Source organism: Corylus avellana, chromosome ca5, assembly GCF_901000735.1.
Source record: "Corylus avellana chromosome ca5, CavTom2PMs-1.0".
Taxonomy (NCBI): Eukaryota; Viridiplantae; Streptophyta; class Magnoliopsida; order Fagales; family Betulaceae; genus Corylus; species Corylus avellana.
Window position 1 is genome coordinate 33,137,453 of NC_081545.1, and position 20,828 is coordinate 33,158,280.

The 20,828-nt window shown below is 37.6% G+C and overlaps 3 protein-coding genes and 1 pseudogene across 3 annotated transcripts in view; 3 read left to right on the forward strand and 1 right to left on the reverse strand.

Annotated features, from left to right (window-relative positions):
* The window catches only part of LOC132180267 (probable E3 ubiquitin ligase complex SCF subunit sconB), a 5,959-nt gene extending 1,006 nt beyond the window's left edge, over positions 1-4,953 (forward strand). The window contains exons 2-8 of the mRNA XM_059593019.1: positions 790-976; positions 1,241-1,338; positions 1,878-1,983; positions 2,262-2,479; positions 3,124-3,166; positions 4,110-4,363; positions 4,484-4,953. Of these exons, the coding sequence (XP_059449002.1) occupies positions 790-976; positions 1,241-1,338; positions 1,878-1,983; positions 2,262-2,479; positions 3,124-3,166; positions 4,110-4,363; positions 4,484-4,883 (1,306 nt within the window). The 3' untranslated portion in view covers positions 4,884-4,953. The remainder of the gene's footprint in view (positions 1-789; positions 977-1,240; positions 1,339-1,877; positions 1,984-2,261; positions 2,480-3,123; positions 3,167-4,109; positions 4,364-4,483) is intronic.
* Positions 4,954-5,918: 965 nt separating this feature from the next.
* Positions 5,919-7,757, forward strand: LOC132182196 (uncharacterized; the record flags this gene model as incomplete). The annotated part of the gene is made up of 1 exon (XM_059595383.1): positions 5,919-7,757. A coding segment is annotated over one exon (1,461 nt), but the record flags the coding sequence as incomplete, so codon positions are not given.
* Positions 7,758-8,270: 513 nt separating this feature from the next.
* On the reverse strand, positions 8,271-10,901 carry LOC132183072 (AP2-like ethylene-responsive transcription factor At1g16060; annotated as a pseudogene).
* A 2,700-nt stretch (positions 10,902-13,601) lies between these two features.
* On the forward strand, positions 13,602-20,169 carry LOC132182356 (FACT complex subunit SSRP1). The gene is made up of 16 exons (XM_059595585.1): positions 13,602-13,753; positions 14,792-14,977; positions 15,232-15,337; positions 15,987-16,123; positions 16,341-16,424; positions 16,509-16,603; positions 16,752-16,860; positions 17,075-17,161; positions 17,251-17,343; positions 17,547-17,744; positions 17,847-17,992; positions 18,076-18,223; positions 18,812-18,910; positions 19,051-19,233; positions 19,647-19,725; positions 19,867-20,169. Exons 1-16 carry the CDS (start codon positions 13,700-13,702, stop codon positions 19,992-19,994), a joined length of 1,932 nt encoding a protein of 643 aa, XP_059451568.1. The 5' UTR covers positions 13,602-13,699; the 3' UTR covers positions 19,995-20,169.
* The last annotated feature ends 659 nt before the right edge of the window (positions 20,170-20,828 follow it).

A 20,828-nucleotide genomic window follows, 5' to 3' on the forward strand; every position in this document is an offset into this window, starting at 1 on the left:
CATTTTCTGTTATTGAATCACATTGAAAATGTGAATCCTAAACTCTTCAAATTTCACACAGAGCTTGCTTAAATAGCCTCCAAGTTTTCTCATTCTCACCCAATTGAGCATTCCCACATATCATCCCACTCCAAGAAACCACATTTTTCTCAAGTTTTCATCAAATATTTTCCAAGCATATCCAATTTCGCCGCACTTTGCAAATATATCAACCATGAAGTTCCCCACAAACACATAAAAGACGCAATGAGGCAATAACATCAATCATCATAGTTTATATCTTTGTTCAATCTTCTATTATATTAGATTATTTAGTGTTGTATTGCTCCCAAAAAAATTTCAAAATTATAAAAAGAAAGAAGAGGCTAATGACTTGACATCACACCACTCGTTAGTCACATGCTCAAATCTCTCAGAGGCTAATGGCTCAAATTCAAACTCAGCCGGTCCAATCAAATTCAAACTGGCCATCCAGAACTTCCAAAATGCACCATTTAGTCACATAATAGAGCATTCAAAGTTCAAATAGAAAATGAATCATACTTATCTTGCCAATGTAAGTAATTGGGGTGTGCTGTGGTGTGGGTTTTCACTTGGGAGGAATGTTGAAGAGAGGAGTTGTGGACGGAAAGGTTTTACACCTTAAAAGTACTTAAACCATTTTACGAAAAATGCGGGGTGTTTGACATTTGATCAAAAAGGTTTTTTGGTTGACCATGTTTTCCAAGCGCAATATATTCCCTTTTGGTTCTTTTTAACTTAAGGGTCTGTTGTATATTCCACATTTAGGGAACACTGGCCACAACAAATGCCGTCCGCCTCTTTACAAACATTGGAATTGAGGGAGGCATATTTGGCACGGCGCACAGCATTGAAGCAAATCAAGTTCGTTGATCCCTTAGTTGCTGACTTCTATACAGTTCCAAGACCTTACAAGCAAATATTATTGGATGGAAATGATGTTGTCTTTTCCCAGGTATTGAATACTCCCTTGGCCTGTAGGTTTTTTCATTATGCCTAGGGTTTCATACAGCTTCTATGACATCTTTGTGCAAAAGGCTCATGAAACTTATTTTGATTCTTTTCTTTTCTGTGATAGGATTTTATTACATTTTGACACTTCTTATTTGTATTGCTAGAAAGGAGAAGAAAGAAGGAAAAAAGCGAGCGCATGATTGAGTATTTCTTAACTTCTTTCACATCCATTCTGACATTGACTTTACTGGATTCTGTTATATAGGGCTCATCGATAGGAATTCTTAAGAGTGATGGCCTTTTAAGTGGAAGGTATCCTCTCACCTCACTAAGTGACCATAATGCAAGAATTACATGCATGAGGTAAGAATTTGATATGGTTTTTCTCTTGTTCGAAAAATACTTTTATATGCATTAATATTGTAATTTCTTAAGCAAGGCCAAGTTGCATGTATTTATTATTAGTGACAAGGCCATTTGCATTTCCCTGTATAACTTGTAACCAAGTTGTGTTGTTAGCAATTTTTTCTTTCCATGTAGTTCTTCTTAAAAGAGATAACTAGAGCTCATAAGACAATGTTAATATCCATTTGGCTCTGTATATATTAGAAGAACAGGTTGCACCCTTGGACCTTACATTCTACATATTTTGAAACAAGAATCCTATTTATATATATAATTTTTAATTTTATCTATACATTAGGTGTGGAATTTAGTTCATATCAATGCTTATGACAATAGATCTGTCTCATATAATGTGTGATGTACCTTTTTATTTTTATTTTTTTTCTAGTACATCGTAGATGGCAAACATGAGCCTAAATCTATTTAATGTATCATATGAAGCTTATTAGCATATGAATTGCCTCTCAACCTTTTATTCATAATTATTTAATATGCAGGTTGTTTTCCCTCACCGAAACTTCTTTATTTCGAAATGAAACACAAAGTAAAGAAAATGTTTTGGTTACCTCAAGCTGCGACCGCTCTATTCGTCTATGGTGGAAGGTAGTTTATAAATTGATGTTGTCTTGAAAACCCTCTTGCAAAGAATAGGCCCAAATTTGTAGATATTTGTAATCTCTAGTCATGATCTTCCATGCTTGCATCCACTGCAATGAGCCAATTGAAGAAACAAATATTGTTTGTAGTGTCTGTTTTATTATTTGGTTCTATGATGATTATTGTTCTAATTGTCAGCAGGAAGAGAATGTTTATCAACTTTCTAAGTTATTGTCTACCTTTTGTAATGCCTCAAGGTCTTCATTCTAATGTTTCCATTATAGGGTTCTTGCCAACGATGTTTTAGAGGTCACAATGGCCCAGTCTCTGCCTTGTCAGATAAATTGTTAGGTGATGGTAGTAGCAAAGTATTGGCAAGTGGAGGGGAAGATGGTACTGTTCGCCTTTGGTCCCTTAACTCTAGTGGCAAGCGTGGCCAGCATGCACTAACGGCTACTCTTTATGGGCATGAGAAACCTGTAAAGTTGATGTCAGTTTCTGGGTATGAATTTTTCTATCATTAAGACTAAATAAATAGACTTTATTAATGTATTCTAATTATCTTTAGGTTTGAATAGTTTGCAATTATATATATCATGCGAGTTGCTCAGACTTATGCTTAAAGACTTGGCAGGTCCAGCTGTAGATGGAAGGATCTTCAACACTTATTATCACTTTTGTTTTGCATATGGTTGCATTTCATTACTATGAACTCTCAATTAGTGGAAGTGAAGTAAAACTTAATTGTACAATTACTTACTTGGACTTTGCCACACTTAAACCAACTGTTATGTCTTTGCTTTATGGATATGTCAAAGTTGATGTTCTCATCTAAGAAGAAAGAAGAAGTTTGGCTTGGCTTATCATACTTCAGTCTGCCTATTTCTAGACTGACACGTGTCCCCACCCGACCCTGTACTTATAGGGAGAGAGACATGGATAAATTTTAAAATTTCTAAGAAATTGTGGATTTCAGTTGTATCTCATGTGTTACTTTTAAAAACATTTGTAATGCTTAAGTTGTGTGTTATAATTGCAAATGCCTCACATGGTGACTAGCTCCCTCAAGTGATATTGAACCTGTGTACTTTGGTATCCATTTCTTCTTACTAAACTGATCTATTTTTACTTTCATCATTCTTTCAGACATAGAACTTCTCTTTTGGTGACCATTTCAAGTGATTCCAAGGTATCTTAGTCGTGTGTTCCATATTACTTTTCTCTTCTTTTTTAACTTTTTACAATTTCAGTTATTTTAGTGGAGTACATAACAAGGATTCAGTTATTGTAATAGTGAATCAGTCAACTATTTTTTCGGGTTTTCTTAAGGAATTGAGTTGCAACTTCTTTGCGTGTCATAGCTACTGATGTACATGACATTTAGCCCTACTTGAAATGGCGGCCATGTAAACATGTGTTGGACAATAGTAAATGTGTTGGAAGTTATTTGTCACGCGTGAAAATCGTTTTAGTTTTACAATTTCATTCGGACCATTTTGATTGTAGCTTAAGAAAGCTAGCTTGAGCCTGAATTCAAGTTTTCTTAAGTGCCAATTATTATCTGTACTTTATGTACATGTTATTATTATCATTTTTTTTTTTTAATTGGTTAAGTTACACACTAATTGGATCTATGTCCTATTCCTACAAGGGGAGGAGGTGCATTTAAGCTTGAGGTAATAGAAATTTATGCTTCTTGAACATGTACCATGCTTTGAAGCATAATACAGAATTTCATGACAAGTGTTAATAACCTCAGGCTCAATTTAGGTTATTGTGAAAGAAGAGCACATGCAGTTTTCTCTTTCATGATTTATATGAACTCTGTATATTTGAGTAAGATGGTTGACTAAGTTCTGGGGATTAATGCAGCCACACTAACCATAGGTGTATCTCACCTTCAACTTGGATGAAGCAGTTATTAAACTGCAATTTTTTTCTTGTAATGAGTAACAGAAAAAGTTAATGAACAATTCTTGGAGCTAAAGAGGTCAAACAATGTTAAACAAGAACTTCATCTTATTTTTCCAATTTTTATTATGAGATTTTCTAATCCAAATTTTATAGTTCTTTTGATACGTCTGTCTTTTTGTGATTGGGTTTTCACTAAAAGTTTTGGAGTTTTCTTGTAGGTGAGGGTTTGGGATACAAATACATCATCTGCTGAGCATATATCATGCTGTGTGGGCATGACTGCTGTCCCTGGTGCACCTGTAAATATAAAGTGCCATGAATCCATGCTCTATGTTGCTGCTGGTTCCTCTGTCATTGCAATTGATTTGAGGACAATGCAAAAAGTATTCACTGCTGCAACTTGTCAACCGAAGTTGTACTCATTTGAGATAATGCCTTCGAAATCATTAATCTGCACAGGTGGTAATGGAAGGTAAGATAAAGCAGATTTCTACATAGTTTTTGAATCATTTTTTCTCAGTTAGTTAACCATTTGGACTGTCTAAGAAAACTCGAGTAAATCACTTGCCAAATAATGTGCTTAATGCTGCAGAGCAATGCTGTGGGATATTAGGAGAAACCTGGAGACGACGAAACCAGAACCAATAGCCGAGTTGGATGGACACACAGGCCCAGTTACGTTCTTGCACATGGATCAGTACAAAATTGTTACAGGAGGCCCTGAGGATTCTTTCATTAATGTTTGGGAGACTGACAATGGTTCACAAACAAATTCGTTGATTTGCGGTCCTCCGGATAGAGCAAGTGGGTGTCATGCCCTGGCTGTAAATGGGTATCGAATTGTTACTGCTAGCCTTGGTGAAGAACAAGGAGTTCTCCGCTTTAGGGACTTCACCAATGCTTCTTGCCCTGTTGCCAAGCCTGAAGATGAGCATGCTTCCAAGTTCTGGGATACACAATCTTATAGTGATACTGATGGCTCAGATTGCTGAACGGATTTGCTTGTTGAGAACTAAATTAATAGAGCTAGTAATCTTATGGTTTTCTGTACTTGCCATTGTCTTTTGATGATGGGGTTGGGACCTGATCAGTGTAACTCTGTTTTCCTCATTATGAAATGTGTTCAAATAAAAGAAGAATAATACTTGGCGTTTCAATTGCGATTTCAAAACATATGATTTAAAAATGCAATCATATAATGGCCTTATTGAAATAGTTGTGGTTATATTATTTATGGCATACTCGCTCCAAAACCAAACTTGAGCAATTGGACCTCGACAATATTCCCCACTGGCCACACTGAAGATGTCTCTCGTGCTCTTCATGGATGGGCGAGACTTGTAAACCCTTGACCTTTTCTGGAGGCAATTAGGGAAATCACCCGGTCTTGGCTTTTAGACATCACTGAATGGTTACAGAATCCTTAAGACAAGCGTGCGACGAATCCCTTTAGAAGAAGAAACTCATGGGAATAGGCTCGCTACGCTCTAGCTTTATGGGCCGGAGCTCTCAATTCACAGATACCAGGTGAGATCATTGCAGGGAAGATTGCTTGCCAGTCACCACATCATCAATACCAAAGCCAGCTTAATATCCTGGCTTCCAAAAATGAGTTAAAATACCCGAAAGCCACCATCTGAGTCCCGACCACCTGCCACTCTTTTCACCCCCCAAAATGTCCACCACCATTCACCTCCACTGTCGTCCCTTCTCCCTCCTCCGCCACCTCACCACCATCCTCGCAGGGCCCTTAAATTTAGCCTAGACTATTTCCTAAGCCATCAATCCAGGAAACGACCTGGCAGGCCACCAACGACTCCTCTACCTGTCCCTCCTTGGGTCTCCCCTAAGGAAATCGCTCTTACTCCCACCTCCCTCTAACCCACCTCCCTCTTATCTGAAGATCTTTTGTTTGCGCCGTGATGACTGATTTCGATGATCTGATGCCGGATGTCGACGGATTTCGATTTTTGATCTGCAAAGATTTTTCGATCCTGCCGAGTGACGCCTGCCGATATTGATTTTGTTTTGATCTGAATCCTCACCTCAATCTCGGCAACCAATCTAAACCCTATGCCTACACCTACTCCCACGGGGACTCCTCCCCTGGCTTCACCAATTGCCTCGGCACCCTCTGGACCGCCAAGGATCGGTACCTTTGGATCGATTTGGCTGCGGGACCGGTCGATTACGGCCCGGCGTTGTCCGGGGACGGTGTGCTCCCCCGCGGCGAGTTTCACCCGCTCGCTGCCCTCCACGGCCGCCCCAAGTCGCAGAAGGCGCTGCTGAGGGACCTGGCGTCCCTGGTCTGGAGCGCCTACCAGGTACTTCTTGTGCCCTCTCTGAGAATTCCTGTTCCTTTTGAGACATCGTTGGTAGTTCAGTTTATACATTTTCATGGATCGGAGAGCGGAAGGGATTCAAGTGGCTTGGATTGGAAACAGATTCAGAGGACGTTTATGGATGAGGCTAATGAGGGTGGGTTGTTGTTGGGTGATCAGTCCTTGAGGTTCAAGACTTATGAGGTGAGTTTTTCTGAGTGTCCGATTTGCTCGTTCGCGGTTTCTAGGTCGATCAATTCATATACGTCGAGGTTTTTGTTCGATAATTATACTCTGATTGTGAGCGAGTATTTGGACTCGAAGCGTTTGCATCAGATTTTGACTGACTCGGCCGACGAGTTTAGGAGGGTGGCGGGGATTCCAGAGGAGGAGTTCGGTAGGGTTCTTCCGGTTTACGTGTTTGATTTGGATTACCATATGCTCTTGTTGCTAGACCGGTATCACCAGTCAGTTGCTTTCAAAGATATGGTTATTGCAGTGAGGACAAAGAACACGCAGACTGTGAGTGATTATAGCTGTAATGGTCGTCATGTGTTTACTAAGACTAGGGAGCTTGAGCGGCCGCTTGTTGGTTCGATTCTGCAGAGTATGTGGGGAGTGTCCCCTACCCATTTGTTGTGGAGCCCAAGGCATAATAGTACTCTGGTGGATTACACATGGAGTGTAGGGCAGACTCCCTTTGGGCCATTCTCAGAGATTTCATCGATGTCATTTGTGCAGAAGGATGCAGCTAGGAGGAATATTCTTTTGACATCATTGAATTACAGTATAACGAGTGCCATTGACGTTATTGAATCCATTGCTGCACATGGTGGAGATAGGAAGCTGCTTAAACCGAGTCGGCATGCTGAGTTCATACAAAGGTGGAACTTGTATAAGTACAAGCTTGACAAAGCAGTTTCTGCTTTGTCACATTTGGATTTCAAGATGGCTTTGTACTACGTGAGGTCTTCGGATCATGATCTGTATGCCATCCACTCTCTCGTCTATCATGCTTCAGAAGAACTGGAGGCATCACTGGTATGCTTCAAGGACCCACCATTTCCATGGACTTCAGTTTCTTTGTCTGCAGCAGGTTTCCTAGCGCTCTTTTATGTTTATGCAAGAAGAGACAAACTGTTCAAAAATAAAAGAAAGCAATTTTGACGCTCTTCAGAGGAGCCAAAGTTTGTATCTTTTGAATGCAATACAGGCTACAGCACATGTATTTTGAAAGAGAGGCAAGTCAGAGGTCAGAAACTAGTATTCAGTTCATCAAAACATTTGAGGCAGTTTGAGTTTGCACTTGGCCCTATTGCTAAACTGTTTTCTAAGTTCTAAATATTTTTCAGTTGCATGTCGTAATTTCTTGACTTACTGGATGAATCTTAGCAAGATGCACTCTGGTGGAACTTCTATGGTGTTTCTTATGCATTTTTGCTGTTCTTGTTTTGTTTCTAGGTGACTACTATAAAACTAATAATGATATTCTTGGTGAATGTTTATATTTTTCCTTTTGGTATGGAAAAGTTTAGCTTGCTGCTACCTTCACTGAACCTATATTCTCAGATTGCCCCAAACATTCACTGCTGTACGAGCTGGCACTTTGCTCTGTTGCTTATATTGTTTTATGGATTCTTCTTATTGTGAGTTTTATGCTCTAATTACTTGACTTGCCCGGTGAACTTTTTAGTACATAGCATTTTGGGGGAAGTTGAATTTGGGTCGGAAATATACATCTTATCTCACGCACAGAAAACGGAAACATACTCATTATTTGTTGATGGTGATGATAATATATATATATATATATATATATATATATAGCATCTGATGAGATCGTATGAGTTATGCATTTAGAACTTTGGTTTTAACCATGATGTCGAACTGGTGCTAGTTACACCACATATTTGAGTCCAGGTGTCTAACTCGTCCAAGTATGTGCAGCATTAATCGAATTATCCTAATGTCTCTTGGTTTTTGGGTTTGGTCTGGTATTGAGATTTTCCCAAGCCCCTTAAAGGTGGAAAATTCTTATTCTTTGATTATTTATTCTCTCACTGATCTTCCATCCCATTTTTAAGATTCAATTTGTAAAATATGTTGTCGTGTAATTGCAAATTTGTAAATGACATAGTATCATATACACGGGTAGAACACATCCTTGCCATTTCAAGTCGGAGAGCAATGCTCACTTTGAAGGTCAAAAGTGACAAATCTTGAAATGTGCATTGGTGTATTATGACATGTACATTTGGCGGGCCAAGTGGTAGTGAAGTTTAATTACAAGTAAATAGCAACTTATGTCCATATATATATATATAGACACTCACGCAGACACCATTTCAACACGATCGATCTGTTCCTAAAATCTTCCAACAAAAAACATTGTACTGCACCTGGCTGGTTGATTAATCAAAAGCTTGTCATGCTGTTGTTGCATGGGGCCATTCAGAAAACGAAGTGTAGTTCTCTTTCTTGCAACTCTATGCCATCTCCAGCGGAAGCGCAAACAAATGGGATGTCACCAATTCCATAATAAAAGATCCCACCGAAGTCATCGTCACTACCTACCTGTGCTTGAATATTCTTCGGCTCTTCCCCATCAGAGTCATCCTCTGAGAGATTTGAATTCTTCTCCACTAAATCCTTGAATACTGAAGATCGAAGGAGGAGGCCTAGTGCAGTAGTGGTACAGGACGACTTACTGCATGAGCTAAGAGGAATTTTGCTTTGGAACACTTCTTGCTTAGGGGGAGAGTCTAAGTAGTCTGCAGTGGGCAGAGGATTAGTATGGAAGAACGAGGATTTGGATTCCTCTCTTGGAGTGTAGCTGGTTGGGGACGCCACTGTCTGAGGCTCTGTGATGGCCTGTGGTTCATGAGCGGCTGCTGCAGTGTTTGCTCCTGGCTTTAGCCATCTTATATATGTACTCAAGTCAAAGTTTGTCACAGCATTGACACCCCTGTACTCAATTGCTGCAATGTCATAAGCACGGGCAGCTTCCTCTTGGGTACCTGTGATGAGACAAGGATTGCCTTAGGTAAATGGAGGAATCCTAATTTGTCAGTTTTACATTTGAGATTGCCTGTAACAATTCAGAGAAATCGTTCATCACATTTGTGTTAGTTTTTTTTAGGGTGATAGTGCAGATATGATTAGCGATTTTCTTGAGTTGTTACAAATGATATAAAAGCCACCTAGTAATGCCACATGATATTATCAACACCATATATATGACGCAGTCCTGATGAGGGCATCAGTGGTTTAAGATGGGAGATTGTAACACCATGATCCCGTATTGAGAAGATAAATAATTTATATAGAGTATGGTTTACAAGACGCTCATGAGTTCTTCGAATTATTAAAAGTCTGTAACTCACTGTAAGTGCCAAGATAGAGGTACTTGTTTCCAAAAACTCTCCCTATTCTTGCTTCCCATCTGCAATTATGATGGTGCCTGCATTAATTCACCAAAATTACTTTGATGGTTCTCTTTCAATTAATAATATTCTGAAGAAGTTAGTTTCATCAAGTTGAGCATCACCTTGCAACTCCCCTATACTTGGATACACCTCTTGAGAAGCCACTGCTCCTCCTGAAAGAAACAAAACCCAAACCATGTTATTAATTAAGGAGAGGCAATGGTAGTGAAAATTGAAGTCTATTCTTAACAATATGTATATGAGTCCTATACCTTCTTAAGGAGGCCAAATACTCCTCTTTAGTCACAGTTTGCATTATCTCAATCTCTTTCTCATAATCTGATATCTGCAATAAGCATTAAGGATGTTAAATGATTTTTTTTTTTTTTTTTTTTGGCTGTCTAACCTTCTAAACATTTTCATACAAAAAAATCATATACTGTCATTCTTACTGGGAAATTGGTGAAAGTTGATGTCCCCCAATACTTAATGGCAGCCAAATCGTAAGCTCTTGCAGCTGATTCTTCTTCGTCATAAGCTCCTGAAAAGTTCAGGAAAAAATAACTTTTCACTTTCTTTGTAATCCACGTGCAAAATGAGTAGTAGAATAAAACAAAACAAAATTGGAAAATCTTAACTTGACTGCAAAGAAAAGGTACTTACCAAGGTAAACTGTTGGGCGCCAACAATCAATTCCAGAGCAGAATACAAAAGAGGAGCAAAAAATTTAGAAAAAACCCATCCGTATCCTGGAAAGAAGAAATCCATGAAGCCAAGCAAAAAATGCAAGAGTGAAAAGTTTTTCTACGTACCTTGTTTCCCTTTCTTCTTCTGTGTTACATTCCATGACAGCTTATCCCACAAGTGGGCTTCAAATCAACCCGTCCATCTATGTCTGTTCAATTTCAGTTTCATTCAAAAAATCAGTAACTACCGAAAATGAAGACTGACGTACAGACAGTAAAAATCATAATATATATATATAGACAATGACAACTCATTTATTTCCTTGTTCAGACCTGCTGACTCCACGAAACTTTGAGCTTCTCTTCCCAGTGCTTGCAGTACTAGAAGTTTGATCCACTTGCTGCTGTAAAAATTGCTTCTGGGGCTGAGTTTGAGTGTCATCACTAATACGTGCAACCGCAGTTGAATCTCTTCGCCGTCTCTTGACACACCGAGCTGCCTGAGCCTCAGCATCTGCCGCGCATGGCATGCTGCGCTTTCTTGGGTTCACTTCATTCTTCACCATCATTTTTTCCATCTCTAGCTTGTATGCTTCTTTTGGTTCTTAATTCCTCTGTTTCCTTGCTTTTCTTCTGTGGCTGCTTGACCCAATAGGGATATGAGTTCAGGGTATATATAGTTCCTGCGCTTTCTTTGGCTTTATTATGTTTTGCTTTTGCTGTTACAACTTTGGTTCGAGTACAAACAAGGAAGACGATGATTTCGGAGCAACATGAGACAAAATGTGTAATGTCCATACGCTGTTTTCGAGCATTAGGATCCAAACATGGTTTCGTGTGGTTTTGTATATCTATCACATTGCCGGTTGTGTGCGTAGGTATCGTGTATATGGTTCAAGGGATCATGCCATTTCAAATGGTAGAAGAGTTTTATTCGTCTTTCAATACACAAAAAAAAATAAATAAATAAAATAAAAAGTCTTGATTGGAAGAACCCAATGCCGACATCAGGAACAAAACCAGGATTTCTTATTGGGACCAAAGCATGAAAAATAGGCCAAACTCAATTTTAATAGGGCTCAAATCTAGTTTTTAGACTTATCTATAAAGAGAGTAAAGCTAAAATTACATTTTTATCTCACAATTATCTTACAATACTGACATGGTAATTTCAAAAATTATTGCATCAACATTATATGATAATTATAAAATAAAAATGTAGTATATGACATTTTTCATATGAGAAATACTAGAAGTACTAAATCTTTTATTAACATAGGCTTACTAACCTAATGTGTAGTTCATTTATTGATGAAAAACAAAACAATTAATTAAGAAAAATATAACGAGTACCAATGAATGAGCTACACATCAGGTTAATAAGCTTATGTTAGTAAAATATTTAGTATCTCTAGCATTTCTCTTCTCATATACATATATAGTTGAAGGAAAATTTTCAAAACCAGAGCCATCATGGTCTTCTAATCCCCCGGTTCCGTCCTTAGTCTGCACACTTCAAGTGTTCCCGGCTTCAAAATCAAACTTTCTTCATAAGATGTATGAAAAGTTGCCCTTGATTAAAATATGAGTAATGCTATATATTATATTCATATTTCACTCTGATATCATTGGGTTGACGTGGCCATACTCATCAACACATTATGTAAATTGCATAATTAACCTTGGCCAGAATTACAATGGAAACTTGCATGATTTTCAAAATTGTCCCACATAGCTAGCTAGTACCCCCACATAGTAAACAAGCATCCAGCAGTAGGCAGGAAAGAAGGATAAAAAGTTAAAAACCCAATTGAAAACAAAGAGATTAAAGAAAATATTAAATGAAATGGTCAGATTATTGGAAGTTTCATGTAAAATACACCATATTTTCCCTGCTTGGTGTATAGCAGATAAGTATACTCCAGAATGTCCATATTCTTTTGTTTCTCTCGACAAGAGGGATGGAAGATGGACTAATTACAGTTACGTGACAAACTTCTTCTTCTTCTTCTTCTTTTAATAATTAATTAAGATAAGAAAGAAGGAAGCTACAGGGGGGATCCTTGCCAGTGGTCATGCATCAATCAATTTCTTGGATTCTTCGCCTTGTTTACCTTTTTTTTTTTGGTTTGGTTTGGTTTGGAGGGTGCTTGTCTGTGGAAGTTGAGTCTTCTCCCCAACCTCTTTCTAAATGACGATCATTTCTATGGAATCACAAGGTATATTATTATATTACATATTATATTTATTTGTTAGGGATGGCCAATTGGGCATGGCATGTAATGCATTCGAATATTATTTTACTGAAGAGTGAAGGAATGTTGTTTAACTGCACGTTTTCAAATTAACGATTTGTCGACTCAAGAAATAGGAAGCGATACCTTTTTAATATCATACAAAGAGAGTTATGGGCTTTTTTCTGTTCATCAAAATGTTATGGGCTTTTCTTTGGGGGTTTTGTGGGCTTTTTTATGGTTTCTTATTTCTTTTGGGTGCTGGTTGCTGGTTCAGATAAGAGAATTATCTTCTGTTGTGTAAACACATAGGCCCAATGTTTGAAAGAAACAAAAAAAAAAAAAACCATGTCCACTTGTGTGAAAATAGTAAACTATTTAACAATAAAAGTACCCATATGGTAGGTTGAATTTCAGACCTCTTCCTTGAAAAATAAAATACTTAACCACAATGTCATTGTAACCTTGACTTCCATCCCTCCCTAGAGTTAGAGAAAGCACCATTTTGACTCATGCTATATAGCGCCCCGTAAAAGTTAATTAACTGATAATTGACTTCATGGTTTGTCTCTTAACCTTATCCCTTACGAGACAAAATCCAAAGATCTTAACCTCTCTTAAATAAGAAATTACAGCGAAAGACTTTAACTACATAAATAAAAAACAATAACTAAATACCACAATGTTAATTATTTAGTCGTTATAATCTAGACTTTAACTACAGCCTAGTTAATTATTTTGGGTTTACTAATTACTTAGTTGATTGAGGACCTTTTTCAACATGCCATTTGCATAAATGAAACAAAACTCCTTTGTAAATATTAAAATTTTCAAGGACATTTCCTATCAATATAAGTTTTTGATATAAAGTAATCCATAAATTTAGACAAATAAAAAAGAAGTAATTCATAAATTACCTTTTATCATTACAGGGAGGTAAATTGCAATTTACCGACATGCCCACAGCTTATTGTCACTTGATTCGCGCCACAATCTAGAGTGCGTAATGCGCACCGCCCTCTCGAACTATATAAATCTCGTCCAGTCTCGCGATATCATTTTCCCTTCCCTCCCTCTCTCTCTCTCTCTTCGACTGCAAACTCTTGCTTTTCCAAAACTCGCTTAGCTCTCGATTCTCAGGCATGACCGACGGCCACCTCTTCAACAATATCTCTCTAGGAGGCCGCGGAGGCACCGTGAGTTCTCTCACTCTCTCTGTGGCTTATTGCGATTCGCGTAGATTTGTGCATTTAAGCTTAATCTGTGGGTTCTTGTTTTCGATTTACTGTTCTTCGTCAATGCTATTTCGGAACCCTAATTTTATTTCGACGCCCTAATTCTTTTTAATCGAGGACCAAATGTATGTGGTTTGGTGCGTTTGGCAGCGATAATAGTAGGAAGAGTCGAGTTGAGGATTGGGGATTTTGTGACAGTGGCTACTACGATTGGCGTTCTTGAAACCCTAATTGATTGTTTTTTCTAATATCTTCTTTTCGAGATTTGATTTTGGTCTGTTACGTAACTTACGTTTGCTGGGTGATTGTGAGGAAAATGATGATTGTGACTGCGGTTCCTTTCTTTGAAAACCCTAATTCCAAAAATTACTTAGCTGGAAATAGTTATAATAAGCTGTTTGGTTACTTAGAAATTGCAGGAGGAACTGTGAACTTTGGAACCTAATCATTGGACTTTCTCTGCTTCTTCAACTAAAAACGCTAATGCATTGTAAATCTTTATCCTTTGTCTACTTTTATTAAAAATTTTGGTTTTAAACTGTTTGATTGCTGAGTGATCTGGGAACAGAAATGAAATCTCAGAATATTGTGATTGGCACTATTTTTTATGTATCTGAAACCCTGAGCAATTACCTTTTTATCGAGTTTGGTAAATATGATTGGTGAGTGACTGTAGGAAAATTTTAAAATACTTTCTATGTTGTAATTAAGAGTAGTAACCATAGGAAGAAAAAACATTGTCTTTTATATTTTCAAAAAGCTTGGACAATTTTCTGAGATAAAAACTCTGTATGCTGTATTTTAATAATACTTATCATAGAAGGGAAAGTAAAGGAAGTGTAAAAAGCTTGGACAGCTTCTGATTATACCCTTCTTCTGATGCTTCTTATGAAAACTTGTAAAACATAATATTCTAGCTGATCAAGGTTGGTTTGCCTTATTTAAAACAAATGTAGACTTAATTATTGTGGTCTCAACTTGTGATTTGGGGGAATGCAGAATGCAGGGCAACTTAAGATATATTCAGGAGGGATTTTATGGAAGAAACAAGGAGGTGGTAAGGCAATTGAGGTGGATAAAACTGACATCATGGGGGTAACATGGATGAAGGTCCCAAGGACAAATCAACTTGGTGTTCGGATCAAAGACGGGTTATTCTATAAGTTTACTGGGTTCCGGGACCAGGTTACTATTTCTCTCTCTCTCTCTCTCTCTCTCTGACAAGATGAATATTAATTTGACGAAGCTTGGAAGTGCTTCTGGTGATTTCTTATCTACGGTACTACTTCAAGTGGTTTCCTTCATATTCAGACCAACAAAGTATTCTGTAACCGTGTTTTAGTGAATGACTGTTTTGAACAGCAATAATATCTAAACCATGCTTGGAAATGTCCAAAACTAGCTTATCCTTATATTGTACTTTTATGCTTGGCCTGTAGGATGTCACTAGTGTGACCAATTTCTTCCAAACCAGTTGCGGCATAACACCAGAGGAGAAGCAACTTTCTGTCAGTGGGCGTAATTGGGGAGAAGTTGATTTAAATGGTCAGTCATATTCTTTTTTATTCAAGTCGTTGATTTTAATTGATTTCCTCTCACCAATTTGATGCTTTCCTGTTTTTGTTTGTTAATTTTGCTTAATGTATATGTTAACCATTTTGTGTTATGTGGCCTTTGATCTGTTTTGCAGAGTTGTTCTTCTGTTGATGTGTGTGTGTGTGTGTGTTTTTTTTTTGTTTGAGTGATTGACTTGAAGGACACTGCCCTAGCTTATAGAAAATTTCCCCTTTTTTTTTTTGGATATCTAGTTTTAAAGGTTTTGCTAGAAAATCAGAGTGTCATATACGCGCAATCTTGTGATACATCTAACTTAATCATAATTTGGTTAACTTTGGTCACATTAGAATTTGTGATGGCTCCAACATGTTCTAAAATATTTCAGAACCTTTTTCATGCAAGCTTGTGGCATCGCTAGCTTCATTTTATTATTGATTTATTATCCATGCTGCAGTATTGCATGAATTATTTTTTGCCTTATCTGTAAGGTAGCACGATGGTATAGAAGAGAATGAATAGTTTTTATTTTATTCATTCCAAGTATGTTGATTGTCTATCATATTTGATTTCTGCTGCAATTAGGGTATTAGGCTGCCTTGATTGTATAATTTGTGCCTTCCTCTGTTGCTATTTGCAGGGAATATGCTGGCTTTTTTGGTTGGTTCAAAGCAAGCATTTGAGGTATCTCTAGCAGATGTCTCACAAACTCAGCTTCAAGGGAAAAATGATGTAATCTTAGAGTTCCATGTAGATGATACAACTGGAGCTAATGAGGTTTGTGAGGTTTATTTGATGCTTCTATTTATTGAATGGGTTAAGTGTTCCCACTAATTTGATGTTCATGAACACGTTGTTACCCTCTGAACTGCTATATTCAAATTTAGGCTTTACTTCTGGCCCAATAAAAAATATTTTACTTGGAATAATATTGTTTTAGATAACCTCAAATATTATGTTATTTTTTCTGAGTAGTTTTATATTATTATAACAGAAAGATTCATTGATGGAGATTAGTTTTCACATACCTAATTCCAACACCCAATTTGTTGGTGATGAGAATCGTCCTCCTGCTCAGGTTGGTTTCTTCTTGTACCTCAGTAAAATTGTGTGGTTTACTTGTGGTTGTTCACTGATGTCTTGTCCATCAACTTTGTGTTAGGTTTTCCGTGACAAAATCATGTCAATGGCAGATGTTGGTGCTGGAGGTGAAGAAGCTGTGGTTACCTTTGAGGGCATTGCAATCCTCACGCCAAGGTAGGTCTTGTGGGATGCTTAGATAGGAACAGATGCACACAGATACATGGTCAATTGGTCATTCAGTATCTATATACCTTTGCTTACATGTTGATTTCGTATGCTCCTCTTTGATTTTATTTATTCACTTCGTCTGTCTAATTTGCAGGGGCCGATACAATGTTGAACTTCATCTTTCATTCTTACGGCTCCAAGGGCAGGCTAATGATTTCAAAATTCAATACAGTAGTGTTGTTCGCCTGTTTTTACTTCCTAAGGTTTTCTTCTTGAGACTGATATTTATATGCGCTGATTAGAATGTTCAATTTACATTTTTTCTCTCTCTGCAAAGGCTTTAAAGATTATTATAACTGAAAGTGATGGGCGTATTTATATCATACTTTTATGATCGCCTTCAATCAATTGTTAAGTTCTGTTTTCTGCAATTGCATCCTGATCAGAATTGTATGGGCTTGTTCTGTGTTTATGCAGTCTAACCAGCCACATACATTTGTAGTTGTGACTCTTGATCCACCAATCCGTAAAGGGCAAACTTTGTACCCACATATTGTGCTGCAGGTAATTTGTCAGTTCCATGGTATCTCTATGGGTTTCCTGCTATTGATATGTTCTTTTGTACTTATATGCTTATCTTCATTCTTGCACAGTTTGAAACTGACTATGTAGTTGATAGCACCCTGTCGATGAACGATGATCTTTTGAACACCAAATACAAGGACAAGTTAGACCCATCATATAAGGTAAGTTATAACAATTTCATTTTTTTTCCCCCTTTTTTCTGGTTATTAGCTGTTTAGGTACTGCTTATTTTTGTTTGTGTTGTATATCTTGTCCAAACAAAGTTACGTTGCATATTTATCATTGGAATTTCTATATGAGTTTTAGGGACCTGGGCTAGCTAAACTCACATGAGATTCTCTGGTGGCTTGATTTGAACAAACAGGGGCTCATTCATGAAGTTTTCACAACGATAATGCGTGGCTTGTCTGGTGCCAAAGTTACTAAACCAGGAAAATTCCGAAGCTGTCAAGATGGTTATGCAGTGAAGTCATCATTGAAGGCTGAAGATGGGGTCCTGTATCCACTTGAAAAGAGTTTCTTCTTTCTACCAAAACCTCCTACACTTATTCTTCATGAAGAGGTACATCTTTTAACTTGTGCGTACAAATTATGGATGATTGGTAGGCTAATATGTGTAATGGACATCAATTGGAGATGACCTTTTTCATATTTCTAATGATAGATTGAGTATGTGGAATTTGAGAGGCATGCTGCTGGTGGCTCAAATATGCATTACTTCGACCTTCTTATAAGACTCAAAACTGAGCAAGAACATCTATTTCGGAACATCCAGAGGAACGAATACCATAATCTTTTTGACTTCATCAGGTTATTTTAATTTTCTTATCTCATTTCATGGACAGAGTCAATCGAGCTGTCTATAAATTTTTACCTTTTGGCTATTCATGCAGTGGGAAGGGATTGAAAATTATGAACCTGGGAGATGTCCAAACTACAGATGGTGTTGCACGTGTTCTTCAAGATGAAGAAGATGATGCTGTTGACCCACATCTTGAGCGCATCAAGAATCAAGCTGGTGGAGATGAGAGTGATGAAGAGGTCAAATCTTTAACTAATAGTTTGGTTTTATTTTTTGTTTTGTTTCTTTTTCTTTGGGTGGGTGGTGGGGGGGAGCTGCAGATTTGTACTAAATTTTGATCTTTATGGTATTTTTGGAAAATGTGTGATCACGAAGCTTGTAGTAATCTCTCACTCTCTCTGTTAGTGTGTGCATGCATGGACGGGCTTGGATTTGGCTGTTCTAGTTGTCCAGTATGCGCATGCATGGGTTGAATCTTGTGTTTTACCCACTGCAAAACATGTACTAGATTTTGATCTTTATGGTATTTATTTTAGAAGATGTGGATCCAGATGCTCATCCTAATCTCTCTCTAGGCATGTGTTTGCGCATGCATGCACAGAAGTGTGTTTAACTGTTGTAATTGTCTGGTATGTGTGTCTGGTATATCTGTGACGTTGTGTTTGTCCGGCCTATATGTCGTGTTTGCGTGTTTCTTCATGTGTTCTTATCTCTAGTTTGTGTACTATTGTATCTTGGTATGCTTGTGTGCCTTCCACTTGTCTGCTTTTGCATGTCTCTTCGTGTTCTTTTTCATAAGTGTATTTCAACATGGTGACTTTCTGCAGGATGAAGATTTTGTTATTGACAAAGATGATGGAGGTTCTCCGACTGATGATTCTGGAGAGGGGGAATCTGATGCTAGTGAAAGTGGAGGGGAGAAAGAGGCAAATCATTTTTACTTCTGTTTCATTTGCTCAGTCTTATTAGAGGATTATCATTCTATTTTCTTCTGTTACTCTTTTCTGGGTATTGTCTTTTCTTTTCTCTCTTTGAGTACTAACATCAAACAAATGCCAAATTTCAGAGGCCTCCCAAAAAAGAATCCAAAAAAGAGACTTCATCTTCCAAGGCTTCTTCTTCTAAGAAGAAATCTAAAGATGGAGATGAAGATGGTTCAAAGAAGAAGAAACAGAAAAGGAAAAAGGATCCGAATGCACCAAAGAGGGCACTGTCTGGTTTCATGTTCTTCTCACAAATGGAAAGAGAGGTGAGTTTGTGTTCTACGTTGATGGCACTGATTGTGGCTTGATAATATAACACAATTTCAAGGAAAAAATGAAATTGGTTGGCATGGACATGTTGGTTATGTTGCTTGGGGAGAAGATATTCTTAGTCAGGGCAGAACTTTTTATTATTTTTATATTTTATTTTCTTAGCTTTAACCTGACAAGCTGTCCTTGCACTCATGCGGCTACCCAAAGTCAGCCAGTTATATGTTGAGCTAATCTGTGAAAATCAATGTGATCATAATATGAGAAAATAGAGAAATTTAGCACAGAAATTCATATTTATAAGATGGTCTCTAAACCTACTTTATGTTTTCTCGTCAAGTCATAACTAGTAGTTATTATTGTGCATGGGACAAGGGTAGGTTTCTAAGCTTAATTGTGTTGACCACAGAATATAAAGAAAAGCAACCCTGGAATCGCATTTACGGATGTGGGGAGAGTACTTGGAGATAAGTGGAAAAAGATGTCAGGTATGCACGATTTAATTTTAACTCAATAAATTGTTTCTTGTACTTTGATCAGGATCTCTATATGATTTGCCATCTACAGCTTGTATTATGTAGTTGTGTTACATCATAACGCTTTTCCATTTGTGTTGAATGTGGGTGCAGTGGAGGAGAAAGAACCATATGAAGCAAAGGCTCGTCAAGACAAAAAACGGTACAAGGATGAAATCAGCGGCTACAAGAACCCACAGCCAATGAATATAGATTCAGGGAATGAATCTGATAGCGCATAGATTAACATGGATAATACTATCCTCAGTTTGTCCATGTGTTATATCAATCGGATCATTTGTAGGATTAAATATCTTTGAAAATCTATCCCGTATTTGGTTGGAAGCTTCTTTCTTGTTTCCTTGATTTGCTAAATCGGTAATGAATTTCATTTCCTGTTTAATAGTAGTTATTATAGATACTTTTGAGCATGCATTGTTCCGCGCACATATTCAGGATACCTCTTGAAATCATAACCTTGTAAGCACTCAGCTTGTTGGGTTTAAGTTTATGCATGTTCATGAAGCTGTTGAGGGCAAAACAATTATGGTAACTTCTAATTTGACTAGATAATGCAGAGAACAACAGTGAAACAAAAAAGTAGATGGTGCTATTCAAACGGGCCCTTAACAGGAAATGCGGCCACTAGGAGCCTCGTCCTCATCGGATTGTGTTCTGTCAAGTTGTAAGTTGTAATCTAGATTTGTGGGTCTCTTGTCGGATTCTTGTTTTTTAAAAAATTCAGTGGCAAACCCGCATATTATACATGGTTGGGTACGTGATAAAGCGCTCAATAAAGGTGTCAAAATTAGGGAAACCGGCGGGGAAGAAAAAAAAAAAAAAAAAAGAGAAAAAGGACCATATCCTGCAAAGGTCGGGTTCATGTCACCGATTGCTATCTCGTTGTGTGTTTCACTCTACGGTATCAGAATCAAATTCCCGTTGGATTTGATCTTATCATAATTTGATTCAGCATGTTTTGTCTCGAAAAGTTCAGACATATTCTTCGGAACACCTTCACTTGGACAAGTGACTGAATAAATGTTGTAGATTTATCCAACATTTACTTTAATTCT

Excerpts from the sequence above, each read along its gene's own strand:
- LOC132182356 (XM_059595585.1), top strand. The coding sequence starts at position 13,700 with ATGACCGACGGCCACCTCTTCAACAATATCTCTCTAGGAGGCCGCGGA. Across the intron at positions 14,978-15,231 it reads TTACTGGGTTCCGGGACCAG|GATGTCACTAGTGTGACCAA; the intron begins GTTACTATTTCT and ends CTTGGCCTGTAG. Across the intron at positions 16,861-17,074 it reads GCCTGTTTTTACTTCCTAAG|TCTAACCAGCCACATACATT; the intron begins GTTTTCTTCTTG and ends GTGTTTATGCAG.